Source organism: Salvelinus fontinalis, chromosome 14 (genome assembly GCF_029448725.1).
Source record: "Salvelinus fontinalis isolate EN_2023a chromosome 14, ASM2944872v1, whole genome shotgun sequence".
NCBI lineage: Eukaryota > Metazoa > Chordata > Actinopteri > Salmoniformes > Salmonidae > Salvelinus > Salvelinus fontinalis.
Genome location: NC_074678.1, coordinates 23,839,018 through 23,853,522, shown reverse-complemented (window position 1 = coordinate 23,853,522; position 14,505 = coordinate 23,839,018). Strand labels below are relative to the sequence as shown.

Sequence of the window (14,505 nt, the reverse complement as noted above, 5' to 3'; positions counted from 1 at the left end):
TGTTAAACTCATCAGAATACTGGGTAGGGGACCCCACATTCTCTCCTGGAATATATACATATATTTTAATTTGTTTTCAGTATGCTAAATCTTAAATCAGTCCAAAAAAAGTCAATATTCACTATTACTAGGCCTATTACTGTACCTCCCTCTCTTTTCTAATCAATCTTACTGCATTTTGTCAGGAAACCTAGATAAAACCATGCATATACTCATACTGGAGACACATCAGACAACACATGGTCCCATTAAGCAAATAGGAACCTACTGAAGTAAAACAATCCCAGACCTCCTTCCACTTGTAATCTTATCGTCTAGACCTGTTGCATTGACGTATGGCTTGAGTTCTGTACTCTCTGTCCCTGGGAGATCAAATAGTCAAAATATGTTGTTTAACAATTCTGCTAAGGCCTGAAAAAGTTGGTGCCAGCTTATCAGCTCTTTTTGTTTCACAACCCTTGTACTAAAAACATTTATTTGGATCTATTTAATTACATTTTCAAATCAAATCTTATTGGTCATGTACACATATTTTGCAGATGTTATCGCAAGTGGGACGAAATGCTTATGTTTCTAGCTCCAAAGTGGCAGTAATACATCATTCAAAGCAATACATACAAAACCAAAAAAGAAAAAGAAACACATAGACATTTTGGATAGTGTTCCACGCAATGGAAAATAAATGTTTTATTTGAAATTACCGTCTCTCTTAATTCACTGGAGTTATTCAAACTCTATCGAATTGAGAAATAATCATTTGAAATCATGTCAGATTAACAAAAACTGTTACAGTGATGCTTGTACGAACTCGATCCCAGTCGCAGAGAAACACAGCAAGCAGAGGTAAGGGTAAATCCAGATCTTTACTTAAAGTCTTGACAGAAACAAGGCAATAGCACAAGAGTGCACTAAACAAAACATAAGACCTAAGCAAGGATCCAGGCCAACAGAGGAACCGAAATAGCCAGGCAACCAGAGAGGGCAATCACACACAGGTGAAACCAATAAGAAACAATTAGGGTAAACTGGAAACAAGGCCATCCAGCAGTAACCTAAGGAAACACACTCAAAATAAAACAGAAACTGTAAAAAAAACGCATCCTATTCAATTATTTATATACCCTACGTATGTTAAACATTTTCCACCGTCTCTTACAGCCTGTTTGAGTTCACAACGCCAGGAGCACATCTTATCTTTCACCCAAACCCTAGATGTGCTGGGGAGGGAGAGGAATGGCAAGCTCGATCCCTCTGTTCGATTAGGAGCGTAATAAAATCAAACAATGGAATGCTGTCAACACTTGATCTTACTAAGATATTGCATTATTAAAGTGTTTGCCGAAAGCTACTAATAACATATTACTATGAACCATACAGTCAACACTCATTTCACTTGACTTCAACTGATAGACCATGAGTACCATGATGCATGAGATGTTTAATAAAGTATAATTGATGTGATGTTGATTTTTGCCCCTCTGCACAACATCGCTTCAGGGTCAATGGCTTTTCTTCCTATCCTGTACAATTATTCAATAGAGTAGGTTAGTTCCATGAAGTCTATTTACCTTCCTTATATCATTCTTCATTTTCTGGAACGATTTTTGGGTTCATGGAAGCTGCTTTCATTCTCCCACTGTTTGAAATGTCCTGATAGAGAGGAGGAAAAGAGAGTCACTTTCCTCCAAAGAAAAAGTGTGTAACGTTAAGAATAAAAAAAAATAATGCTTATTCCCAATTGGAATTTAGCCTCTGCGTAACCTCTCTAGGGTCAGAGGTCACCATAAAGCAGAACCTGCTTGGTATCCGGGCCCTTAGCTGTAATCCAGTCAGGGTTATTCTCAAGCAATTAAGATGTTCAAATGTATAGCCTACTTTGAGCCTGTGTAGCCTACTTTGACCAGAATGGTCTCAGCTCTGATTTAATGTTTTGACCAGGGGCCCTGAACACTTGGAGGACGAACGTGTTTGTCTCCCCATACGGATATGTCTGTCTATTGTTTGTCTAATAAACCTTTATAGAATTTGTTCGCCTTATCCTTGTATACAGAGTTTCCACACCTTGGGCAAATTCACGATTCCTGACCAGTGTAGTCTACCATTTTTTAACACAGGTGTGCAAGTTTTTGGCCCACTGTAACGTTTGTCGTCTGAAGATGAGGAATCAGCGGACCAAAGCGCAGCGTGGTAAGTGTTCATGTTAATTTATTAAAACAGAACACTAAACAAAATAACAAAGAGAATGAAACCAAACAGTCCTGTCTGGTACAGACACAAAAACAGAAAACTACCCACAAAACACAGGTGGGAAAAGGCTACCTAAGTATGGTTCTCAATCAGAGACAACGATAGACAGCTGCCTCTGATTGAGAACCACACCAAACACACAGAAATAGAAAACATAGAACACAAAACATAGAATGCCCACCCCAACTCACACCCTGACCAAACCAAAATAGAGACATAAAAAAGGAACTACGGTCAGGGCGTGACAGTACCACCCCCAAAGGTTCGGACTCCGACCGCAAAACCTAAACATATAGGGGAGGGTCTGGGTGGGCATCTATCCGCGGTGGCGGCTCTGGTGCGGGACGCGGACCCCGCTCCACCTTAGGCGTGGCCCACTTAGGTGGCACCTCTGGAGCGGGGACCCTTGCCGCCGACACCGGACGGGGAACCCTCGCAGCGGGCCCCGGACAGGAGGGCGACTCTGGCAGCTCCTGACAGGAGGGCGACTCTGGCAGCTCCGGACAGGAGGGCGACTCCGGACAGGTCAGGACGACTCCGGACAGGTCAGGACGTGATACTCACCAATAGGGGATAGACTGAACTACAGACACATAATCTCATTTCATCAATCTAAATCAACGCCAGTACAATCAGCATATCAATATGATTTATGAGACAGGTATCGTGTTCAAAAGTACAGTTTTTGATGACTGGCGTGGCTTACTCCACACTTTTTATGCGTCCCAGTAATGAGGTAATGTAATGCTATTGATGTCATGCTACTTGTTTGGACAATACAAGTGAGGGATCATTTACTATATAAAAAGGATGCAATTTACTACATTTAGGTCAGTGCATCCCCAATCACAGAGACAAACAGACCCCGACCTGGGCTCTCAAAGAAAAAACATAAGAATCAATGATTAACAGTGGGTGGAATTAAATATGGATAAATAGGTTACTTTACATATTGAGGGACACATTTTTCAATGGCATTACAGGATCTGTGCGGTTTCAAGGACTATTTTCTCAACTCTAGATGGAATTTACCAGCTTCACATCGCATGGCCCAGGAAGACACCTGCATGCTTTTTGGGAAGAGAACCAGAGATATATCAAGCAGGGGATTGTCGTGGAGCAACAGTGAGAGCCCACTGCATCTTTATATACCAGCTGCGGAATACCTCAGTGAAAGCCCAATACAGTTTGGCCAAATCAACCCCAACACTGCAACAAACCATATCACCCCCCTTCACCAGGATTCAACCCTACCTTTCCTCTCTTTTCCTCCTGGCTTTCCTCCCTCCTCCTCTCCCTCTGTCCCTCTGCCTTTCCCCATGTCTCATGGTACCACAACCCTTGCCTTCATGTTCCAGGGGGGAGTGATAGCTGCAGCAGACACACGGTCCAGCTGCAATGGGCTTGTGGCCTGCCCAGCCTCCCAGAAGATCCTGCCTGTCCACTCCCACTTGGTTGGCACCACCTCGGGCACATCCGCCGACTGTGCCCTATGGAAGAGGATCCTGGCTCGGGAGCTCCGGCTTTACCAGCTCCGCCATGGCAGAAGGCTGTCCACAGCTGGCGCTGCCAAGCTACTAGCCCACATGCTGCACCCGTTTAAGGGCACTGAGCTCTGTGTGGCAGCCACCTTGTGTGGTTGGGACGGAGGTGAGGTGGAAACATGTCCTCTTGAGCATGGCAGCAAAGGGGCGGATCAGCAAGAGAACAGATCAAACATGGGGAATGAAACAGACGATCTGGCAAAGACATCAGAAAGTGACTCAATCTCTCAAGCAGAGGCACGGGGAAGGAATCGGTGCCTCTCACCAGCCATGAGTCGGCAGCACTGTTCTGCTGGAGGTAAACAGCTAGTGCTCTCTGGCCCCAGCTTGTACTACGTCTGCAGTGACGGGACTCGCCTGCAGGGAGCGCTGTTCTCTGTGGGCTCTGGCTCGCCCTATGCATACTCTGTGCTGGACGGGGGGGTACGGTGGGGGCTGACGGTGGAGGAGGCCATCTCACTGGCCAGAGAGGCTGTGTACAGGGCCACACACAGGGATGCATACTCTGGGAACTGTGTCGATGTGTACCATATCACCTCACATGGGTGGACTCGCAGGGACAGAGAGGAACTGAGAGAGGAGTATTACAGAGAGAAGGAGAGAGAAAGAGTGAAGGTGAAGGAAAGGAGGGAGAAACAGGAAGGAGTGGAAGATGGGCAGAGCAGTGGTAGAAAGAAGTGAAACTAAAGAAGGATAAAGAGAGTTGGAAATAAAGGCTTAGAAGAAGAAAGAAAACAAGAAACTTGTAAGCGACCAAAAACTGTACCCTACAGGGTTTTACTGAGATTGTTTGTAGACCAATGAATATTGATCCTTTTTGTAAACATCGGTCATGTGTTCATTTATGTTCAAAACCAGATTATGGACTAGATTATTCACATTATTCACATTTATTCTTAATAGAAATGTAGTGCTTGATTTAGAATTTAGTCTTGAACCACAATGACGTTGAATTAAAAACATATTTATTTCGGAGAATTCATCAGAAAAATAATTTCGGAGAATTGCCAAGACGTCTCTGGAGGCATTAATGCAAGATGTCCCTGGACTGCAGAAGGAAGGTGGTCCACAACCTGGTCCTCAACCTGCATCTACCTTGTTTCCTGTGAATGAGACAACCACGGGGAGTCTACGGTAAGGCTCATAGAGGTTGTGAAGGAGGCTCCTCTCCTCTGGTGTCGGCCCAGGCTGCAGGGCTGGATGAGGATGTGCGGGCCCTGTCCACATGATGGAGGCTCTGTGCCTCTCGGGAGATAAAAGGGGCACGATCTGCCAGTAGAAAGAAGTAAGGCCAAGAGGTCACTGTTGGGTGCTCCTGCATCTTATCAAAGGATATGCATGGTTCCTTGGGGTAGTATGGTTGAGACTTCCAAGACTTAACAGTCACCAGCAGACAGGTAATCTCTGAAACTATCCATAAGAAACATGTACTCACGCCTTCCTCTTCATTTTCAATTTTCAAAATTAAGCTCTTGGAAAGTTTCTTGTCTTTATAAAATAAAATAAGAATTTAGAAGCATAATTCAAATCTAAATCAAAATCAAATCAAATTGTTTCTGTCACATGCGCCGAATACAACATGTTCAGTGAAATGCTTACTTACAAGACCTTAACCAACAATGCAGTTTAAAGAAAAATACCTAAAAGAATTGCCATGGAAACAGAACACAATACAGCTTTTATGACATTATAAGTGCTGTGATGTCATTCATTGTTTAGGTATATTGACGGGAGGAGGGGAGAATGGGGAGGCGGGATAGGTTAATAAAAATAATAATGATATGAATTTATTACATTTCTATAGCGCTTTCATAGAATCTCAAAGCGCTTCAAGAGCAAAAAAACAAACAAGCAATATATCATGACAGGTCAACCAAGGTTGAAGATGAGGTGAGGCTGTAAAATCCATAAAATAATTTTTTAAGGTAAATCAATCATACTGTGTGTTCAGACATCTTCAGTACAGTAAAACTACATGTCATTTCTCTCAACAAATAAGAAATATGTATCATGAAGCCTAATACTGCATTTTCATCATTGTGAACCATCATATTTTCATAAAGATTTTTCTTTATCATGTGTAAACAAACTTCTGCCAAATAATAACCCATAATGAACTTCTATAATATCGAAATAGCCTTTTCCTCTCTGCCTATAGAACTATGGGGCAAAACAAAGGGGGTTGGCTTAGATTGTTGACAACATAAAAACTATATTTCGTCACCAATGTTTATTGAACATTTTTAAATAAATGTGCACAATGAGCAATTGTTGTCTCTCAAATACATTGTTACAGTTGTTGGTTAGCTAGCGAGCAATATTTTTGCCATATTAGCATAGACTTGACATCAGTCAAAGCATCTCAAAACAAGACATGGTATCAAGAACAAGCCACCTATGATTCCACACATGGCAGCTTCTTGACATTGTGGCTAGCTATCTGGCCATCCAGAATCACAACAACACACAGACTTCTGCCCCATTGAAGCATGTGCATCGTTTTCGTAACCCATCTGTAGCTGACAATGAACTATAGGGAATCACCCAAATATCTTAGTGGGGCCAACTACAATTACTGGGTCATCTCTTAAAGATGAAGGACTCTAATGTCCAAAATCCCATTTTAGCATGGGCAGCCCTATTGAGGACTTTCTCCATTTTGAAGTAGTCAGCTGGGTGCGATTTCCTATGCGTTAAGGAAGGGTCACATAATTCCACGCAGTTCATCAGGAGGGATCGGCCAATGCATTATACTTGTGAGCAAACATTCCATAACTGCAGGTGGCAGTAAATCGCCAACCTTGGCTTTATACCGGTTCAAACAACACACTCCAAGTGGCAGTACGTACCCTTTTAGTTTGTTTACCAACTTATAGAAGTAGATGGCCTCAATGGTGGTGCCCATGCTTTCACAGATGCCATAATGGGACAGATACAACGCAGATAGGATCATGCCAAGCCATACAGAGGGTACTTTAGCAAACAAACAGCAGAGACCTGAGGACACCATCCAACCTGGAACTGAGTGAGTAGTGTTTGGTCTGATGCTATTTTGAAAGCCAAGAAGAAAAAAATAAAAAAAATAAAGTACATGGCAATGATATATTTTACTTTATGGGGACTAAATGCTGAGTTAAGGCTCCCAGGCTTGCAAGGACAGACCAGATACAAATTAAATTAGCACTAAGGAGTGAAGTAAAAGGTGTCGAGGCCTTTGGGCCCAACAAGTGGCAGGAGTCTTTGAAGCATCCTCTGAGGCCCCTCCTCCTGTTCAAAGACCATTCACTGCCATTTTCTACAAGAAATCTGCCTCAGAATTAAAAGCTTCTCCCAAGTGGGTGTGACACCTACTCTCGTTACCTGTTGCACTGCTGCTTGGATTCCACCTGGCGATCTGTTCACAGTCTGCCATGGCCTGTCTCCCCTGTCTGGTACAGGTACCCCCACCACACACACCACTCTCTCCCGAGCTTTCGCTCGCCTCCAGCACTCAGAAACTGTTGGGGTGAGTGACTCTGAACTTACAATGGCTATCCCAAAGTCATTATATATTTTATTTTTTTCTTCTGCATTTTGCTATTTGCCTCATGACTCCTGCACACTTTGAAGACTACAAACTTTCTTTACACAACCATGGGACAGACTATGTTTGTTCCCACACTAGGGACTCTGACTCTCTATGGTTACTCAGACTTTGGCCTCCCATCCTATTCTAACCACCTCTCGCTTTGTAATCATGTTACCTGATGAAATTGCTGTACAATATGATCTTGTTGCCATCTGATGCACATTCAGATGTCATAAATCAGCACTGCAGAGCTCTTCCTGTCCTATGCCGTGCCTTGATTGTATTACTGTTGATGATATCTGGAAATGAGTGAAACACCCTGGCCCATCTACTGTTGCTAGCCCCAATTCTGACTTGTGCTCTGATATCTGCTTCACTGATTTCTGCTCTCGTAAAAGCCTGGGTTTTCTGCATGTTAACACAAGAAGCTTATTACCTAAAATGGATCAATTGAAAGTGTGGGTTCACAGCTCCAATCCAGATGTGTTGGTCATTACTGAGACGTGGTTAAGGAAGAGTGTTTTGAATACTGATGTTAACCTTTCTGGTTATAACCTTTTTTGGCAAGACAGATCTTACAAAGGTGGGGGAGTGGAAATCTTTACCAAGGATCAACTTCGGTGCTCAGTTGTCTCCACCAATTCTCTCCCAAAACAATTTGATTTGTTGGTTTTAAGCATTAAATTTTCAAATAGCTATTTGTTGACTGTTGCTGGGTGCTATTGTCCTCCATCAGCACCGGCCTGTACCCTACCTGCCCTAAGCTCTCTCCTGGCCCCTTACACTAAATCTGAATTTGTACTGCTAGGTGACCTAACCATGGGACATGCTTAAACCACCTGACCAAGTCCTAAAGCAATGGGACTCCCTAAATCTTTCTCAGATGACCTTAGTGATCACTGTTTTACAGCCTGCGTTCATAACGGACGCTCAGTGAAACGACCTGTCCTGATTTGTTATAGAAGCTTGCTAAAAATCTTTAATGAGCAAGCATTCCTTCATGAACTGGCCTCTGTAAAATGGTATAGAATCAGCTTGATCGCCTCTGTCGAAGACACTTGGACCTTCTTTTTTTAATATTTCAGGGGTATTGTAAACAAACACGCCCCCTTAAAGAAAATGAGAATTAAAAACAGGTTCAGCCCCTGGTTCGACCGTGATCTTGCAGAGTTACTCCACCTCAAGAATTGCATTTGGCGAAAGGCTCGGCACACACATACTCAGGCTGACTGGCTATCGTTCAGGCAAATGAGAAAAAAGTGCACTCAGGCTATCTGGAAGGCCAAAGTTAGTTACTTTAAGAAGCAGTTCTCTCTCTGTGGGTCTAACCCCAAGACGTTCTGGAAAACAACTAAAGACCTGGAGAATAAACCCTCCTCCTCACAGCTGCCCATGTCCCTTAATGTTGATGATGTGGTTGTTACTGACAAGAAGCACATGGCTGAGCTCTTTAATCACCACTTCATTAAGTCAGGATTCCTATTTGACTCAGCCATGCCCCCTTGCCCGTCTAACATTTCCTCATCTCCCACCCTTTCCAATGCGACTATCCCTGATGCTTCTCACTCTTTTCCCCCTGCCGACCTACAAAGTTTCTCCATGCCGGCAGTCACTGAGTCCGAGGTGCTAAAGGAGCTCCTTAAACTTGACCCCAAAAAAACATCTGGGTCAAATGGTTTAGACCCTTTCTTCTTTAAGGTTGCTGCCCCCATCATCGCCAAGCCTGTCTCCAAACTTGTTAACTTGTCTCTGCTTTCTGGGGAGGTTCCCATTGCTTGGAAGGCAGCCACAGTTTGTCCTTTATTTAAAGGGGGAGATTAAGCTGATCCAAACTGTTATAGGCCTATTTCTATGTTGTCCTGTTTATCAAAAGTGTTGGAAAAACTTGTCAATAATCAACTGACTGGCTTTCTTGATGTCTATAGTATTCTCTCGGGTATGCAATCTGGTTTCCGCTCAGGTTATGGATGTGTCATTGCAACCTTAAAGGTCCTCAATGATGTCACCATTGCCCTTGATTCTAAGCAATATTGTGCTGCTATTTTTATTGACTTGGCCAAAGCTTTTGATTGCTATGTTGTTGTCTTAGGTCTCTATATGGTGTTGTGTTGTCTCTCTTGTTGTGATGTGTGTTTTGTCCTATATTTATATTGTATTTATTTTTTATTTTGTATCCTGCAGGCCTTTTGCCTTTTGGTAGGCCGTCATTGTATATAAGAAATTGTTCTTAAATGACTTGTCTAGCTAAATAATGGTTAAATAAAATAAAAAATAAAAAAAAATGCCGCATTTAAAACAACTGGGAACTCGGAAAAATACGAGGTCAAATCATGACATCGGTGATCCGTTCCGGTCGAAAAGTCGGAGCTCCAGAAAGAGGTCTAAGTTCCCGAGTTGAAATTCAGAGTTGGATGACCGTTCAAGTCGTTTTTTCCCAAATCGATTTTTTCCAGTCGGAGCTCGATTTTTCAGAATTCCCAGTTGATTTGAACGTACGGAAGTCGGATATTTCCGAGTTCCCAGTGATTTTGAACAAGGCATTATTTATAAATAATCATTGGATACAATGCTGCGTCCTTTGGCTATCTTGATAAAACCCCCGAACGATGTTCAAAACAGTGACGTATTTCCTTTTACCGGCAAAATTGGTTCGATAACAACAGAAGCCCTACCCTATCGTCATCCGTAGTTCAAAGATGGCTCTTGCTAGTGTGTTGCAGAGTGAGTCAGTAGATTTTTCCAACTATGGTCGCCAGCGTCGTGGCTTCGCCAGTGGTTTGTATGAAACAGAGTTGGGTTTGGAGTCTGTTGGAGGAGATAGCCTCTCTTTCGCTCTGAGAACCTCGTGCTCTAACGGAGATGGACCAGATAGAAAGATTGAATTCCTTCATGGCACAACCACTTTAGCCTTCAAAGTAAGTATGCTAGCTAATTTTCATGGTAGCTAGCGAACGGTGGCTATCGACATAGCTAACTTTAGTTAGTTAAGAATAGTTCGCCAACAGTTTGCACGATAGCTAGCTAGCTTGTATCATCAAGGAATTAACTGTAACGCTAACGTTATGAAACGCCATTGTCACAGTTTAAGAGAAGTTAATCACGCGTCCACGTACATTTTGCTTTCTATACCTAGCTAACGTTAGTTAGATCTTTAGTTGGGCCATGTATTACTGAATATGAAATAACTAACTACAGCGTTCCAATGCAAAAACATTAACTTACTGAACCAACGTGAGGTGCAGCCCATAAGCAATTCTCACCTGTGACAGCTAACACTTCCAGGTCACCTGTGTACCTACCTACGGTTCCGTGTGGCTCAGTTGGTAGAGCATGGCGCTTGCAACGCCAGGGTTGTGGGTTCGATTCCCACGGGGGGCCAGTACAAAAAAGTATGAATGTATGTACTTGTAAGTCGCTCTGGATAAGAGCGTCTGCTAAATGACTTAAATGTACAAGTGACCTATAACCTCATGTGAAAGGGCTCCTAGTAACATCCTTAGACAGACAACACAAACAACATATTGAATGAGAACATAGTCAGACTAAAATGGCTCCTCCATGGTCATTTTAGCTATCTCGATAGGCTACTTGTTTAAACAATTACATCTGAAATAATCAAGGCTAACCATTGTCTTCTGCCTCATATCCATTCTCCCTAGTTTCAGCATGGTGTCATTGTGGCTGTGGACTCCAGAGCCACAGCCGGCTCCTACATTGCCTCCCAGACAGTGAAGAAGGTAATAGAGATCAACCCCTACCTGCTGGGCACCATGGCTGGAGGTGCAGCTGACTGCAGTTTCTGGGAGCGCTTGCTGGCCCGCCAGTGCCGTGTCTATGAGCTCCGCAACAAGGAACGCATCTCAGTGGCAGCTGCCTCAAAACTGCTGGCCAACATGGTGTACCAGTACAAAGGCATGGGCCTTAGCATGGGAACCATGGTGTGTGGCTGGGACAAGACTGGACCAGGTATGGATATGATATGAACTGTGTGCGTCACTGTTCTAGCTTAATAGCAGTATAGCATCCCTCACTGTCGATGTCCTCTTACTGGGCTCAAACAAGTGATCCTCTGCTTCGCAAACACACAGGACCGCCCACTTGACAACTTGCTAGCCAGTTGCTCCACCAAAAAGTAAGCCATTCGGCAACATGAGTGGAGACATTTGAAGCTGTGGAGTGAGCTTACAGTACGATCTTGTCTCTGTTACACGTGCACCAACTGACTTCATAGTCTAAGCTGGATAGGGACAATATATATTAGCTAACCCATTCTCACACATAAGATCAGCCCTGATAAGTCTAAAACTAGGTTCAATCAGGATGGAAGATCCATGTTATAGCGCGATTGAAATGTAAAGGGATTTTTCCTATTGAGCCGACGTGCATTTTTTACGGCAAACATCTTTAAATTTCAATCACTATAATGCGGATATTCCGTGGTCTGGATGAAATCTAGACCCTAATCTCTATCAGATCTTGCGGTCTTAGACTGCAAGATTGGACAACTGGGGATCTGAATTTTGAATTACACACGTGAGCCACAAACTCAACAAAAAAAGAAACGTCCTCTCACTGTCAACTGTCTTTATTTTAAGCAAACTTAACATGTGTAAATATTTGTATGGACATAAGATTCAACAACTGAGACACAAACTGAACAAGTTCCACAGACATGTGACTAACAGAAATTGAATAATGTGTCCCTGAACAAAGGGGGGATCAAAATCAAAAGTAACAGTCAGTATGTGGTGTGGCCACCAGCTGCATAAAGTACTGCAGTGCATCTCCTCCTCATGGACTGCACCAGATTTGCCAATTCTTGCTGTGAGATGTTACCCCACTCATCCACCAAGGCACCTGAAAGTTCCCAGACCTTTCTGGGGGGGGAATGGCCCTAGCCCTCACCCTCCGATCCAACAGGTCCCAGACGTCCTCAATGGGATTGAGATCCGGGCTCTTCGCTGGCCATGGCAGAACACTGACATTCCTGTCTTGCAGGCAATCACGCACAGAATGAGCAGTATGGCTGGTGGCATTGTCATGCTGGAGGGTCATGTCAGGATGAGCCTGCAGGAAGGGTACCACATGAGGGAGGAGGATGTCTTCCCTGTAATGCACAGCATTGAGATTGCCTGCAATGACAACAAGCTCAGTCCAATGATGCTGTGACACACCGCCCAAGACCATGATGGACCCTCCACCTCCAAATCAATCCCGCTCCAGAGTACAGGCCTCGGTGTAACGCTCATTCCTTCGACAATAAACGCAAATCCAACCATCACCTCTGGTGAGACAAAACCACGACTCGTCAGTGAAGAGCACTTTTTGCCAGTCCTGTCTGGTCCAGCGACGGTGGGTTTGTGCCCATAGGTGACGTTGTTGCCGGTGGTGTCTGGTGAAGACCTGCCTTACAACAGGCCTACAAGCCCTCAGTCCAGCCTCTCTCAGCCTATTGCGGACAGTCTGAGCACTTATGGAGGGATTGTGCGTTCCTGGTGTAACTCGGGCAATTGTTGTTGCCATCCTGTACCTGTCCCGCAGGTGTGATGTTCGGATGTACTGATCCTGTGCAGATGTTGTTACACGTGGTCTGCCACTGCGAGGACGATCAGCTGTCCATCTATCTCCCTGTAGCGCTGTCTTAGGTGTCTCACAGTACGGACATTGCAATTTATTGCCCTGGCCACATCTGCAGTCCACATGCCTCCTTGCAGCATGCCTAAGGTACGTTCACGCAGATGAGTAAGGACCCTGGGCATCTTTCTTTTGGTGTTTTTCAGAGTCAGTAGAAAGGCCTCTTTAGTGTCCTAAGTTTTCATAACTGTGACCTTAATTGCCTACCGTCTGTAAGCTGTTAGTGTCTTAACAACCGTTCCACAGGTGCATGTTCATTAATTGTTTATGGTTTATTGAACAAGCATGGGAACCAGTGTTTAGACCCTTTACAATGAAGATCTGTGAAGCTTTTTTATTTTTACAAATTATCTTTGAAAGACAGAATCCTGAAAAGGGGACGTTTTCTTTTTTTGCTGAGTTTACATGTTGAAGTGGCGTAAATGTCATATCTCCCATGATTTTATAAATGTATGGCACATCCTTCCCCTTAGGGAGGGAAAGCTCCTATTAAGGTGCACTAAAGACAAAAATCGAAAAGAGGAACACACCGTCCTATCACCTCAGACCATAGTACAGCAGCCGTCATTTATTTTTATTTCCCAACGATTCTACATGTTCAATCTCCTCCATTCGTCGACACCAACAGGTGATTTACTGCACATGGCTAACGTTCACTAATATTAACATTTCACTTTCTCCCCCTTCCAGGTCTCTACTACGTGGACTCTGAGGGGAACCGTGTGTGTGGGGACCTGTTTGCGGTGGGCTCTGGCTCCATGTACGCGTATGGCATCGTGGACAGCGGTCTGAAGCAGAAGGACCTGACAGTGGAGGAGGCCTGTGATCTGGGTCGCAGGGCCATCTATCAGGCCACATACCGTGACGCCTACAGTGGAGGGCAGGTCAACCTCTACCATGTCCACAGTGAGGGCTGGACCAGAGTGTCCCAGTCAGATGTCCTAATGTTGCACCAACAGTACCAGTCAGAGAAGGCATAGAGAGGAGATGGTTCATGTATGGCGAGAGAAGGGCAGGGGTTAATAGAATGTAGGGGAGGGTAGATGTTATGTGACAGCCTTGGGGAGACCATTCAATCAAAAAAGAATGGTGTTTACACACATCCAAGCTTGGCACAGGATCTGGATGACTAATATTAAAGATATTTGTAACCTGGTTGTCACTACATTTTCCATGCTCTGCCAGGGATAAAGGGGTGTTGCTACGTAGTGGCGTTGCTGACTTTTATTTGTTTTATTTTGACTGCTCTAACATTTTCAATAAATGTTCTCATTCATTCTCATCTAATGTGTGCATTTTATTTTATTGGTAGCAGTGAATTGAACAGACCAGTAATAAGATTCCATTATTGTCATGAAGGATTAGGGCAAAGGAAATATGAGTTTTCAGTGAAAACAGCAATAGCGCTACTCTCCCTTTCAAGGCTAAAGGAATTAACCAGTTTCAGTATGCAGCCCAGACATCAAATTTTATTTGTCACGTGTCTAGACCTTACAGTGAAATGCTTACTTA

General features: G+C 43.8%; 2 protein-coding genes across 2 annotated transcripts; both read left to right on the top strand.

The window, feature by feature from the left end:
* Positions 1 to 3,560: 3,560 nt before the first annotated feature.
* LOC129869299 (proteasome subunit beta type-11-like) lies at positions 3,561 to 4,472 on the top strand (the record flags this gene model as incomplete). Its single annotated transcript, XM_055943652.1, has 2 exons — positions 3,561 to 3,897; positions 3,937 to 4,472. Coding segments are annotated over 2 exons (873 nt in total), but the record flags the coding sequence as incomplete, so codon positions are not given.
* A 5,515-nt stretch (positions 4,473 to 9,987) lies between these two features.
* LOC129869648 (proteasome subunit beta type-5-like) lies at positions 9,988 to 14,275 on the top strand. Its single transcript, XM_055944261.1, has 3 exons — positions 9,988 to 10,274; positions 11,019 to 11,325; positions 13,684 to 14,275. Exons 1-3 carry the CDS (start codon positions 10,056 to 10,058, stop codon positions 13,971 to 13,973), a joined length of 816 nt encoding a protein of 271 aa, XP_055800236.1. The 5' UTR covers positions 9,988 to 10,055; the 3' UTR covers positions 13,974 to 14,275.
* The last annotated feature ends 230 nt before the right edge of the window (positions 14,276 to 14,505 follow it).

Bases quoted from the DNA above. Each gene is read 5' to 3' on its own strand.
- LOC129869648 (XM_055944261.1), top strand. From the start codon at position 10,056: ATGGCTCTTGCTAGTGTGTTGCAGAGTGAGTCAGTAGATTTTTCCAAC. The intron at 10,275-11,018 runs GTAAGTATGCTA...CATTCTCCCTAG, and splicing joins CAACCACTTTAGCCTTCAAA to TTTCAGCATGGTGTCATTGT. The intron at 11,326-13,683 runs GTATGGATATGA...TCCCCCTTCCAG, and splicing joins CTGGGACAAGACTGGACCAG to GTCTCTACTACGTGGACTCT.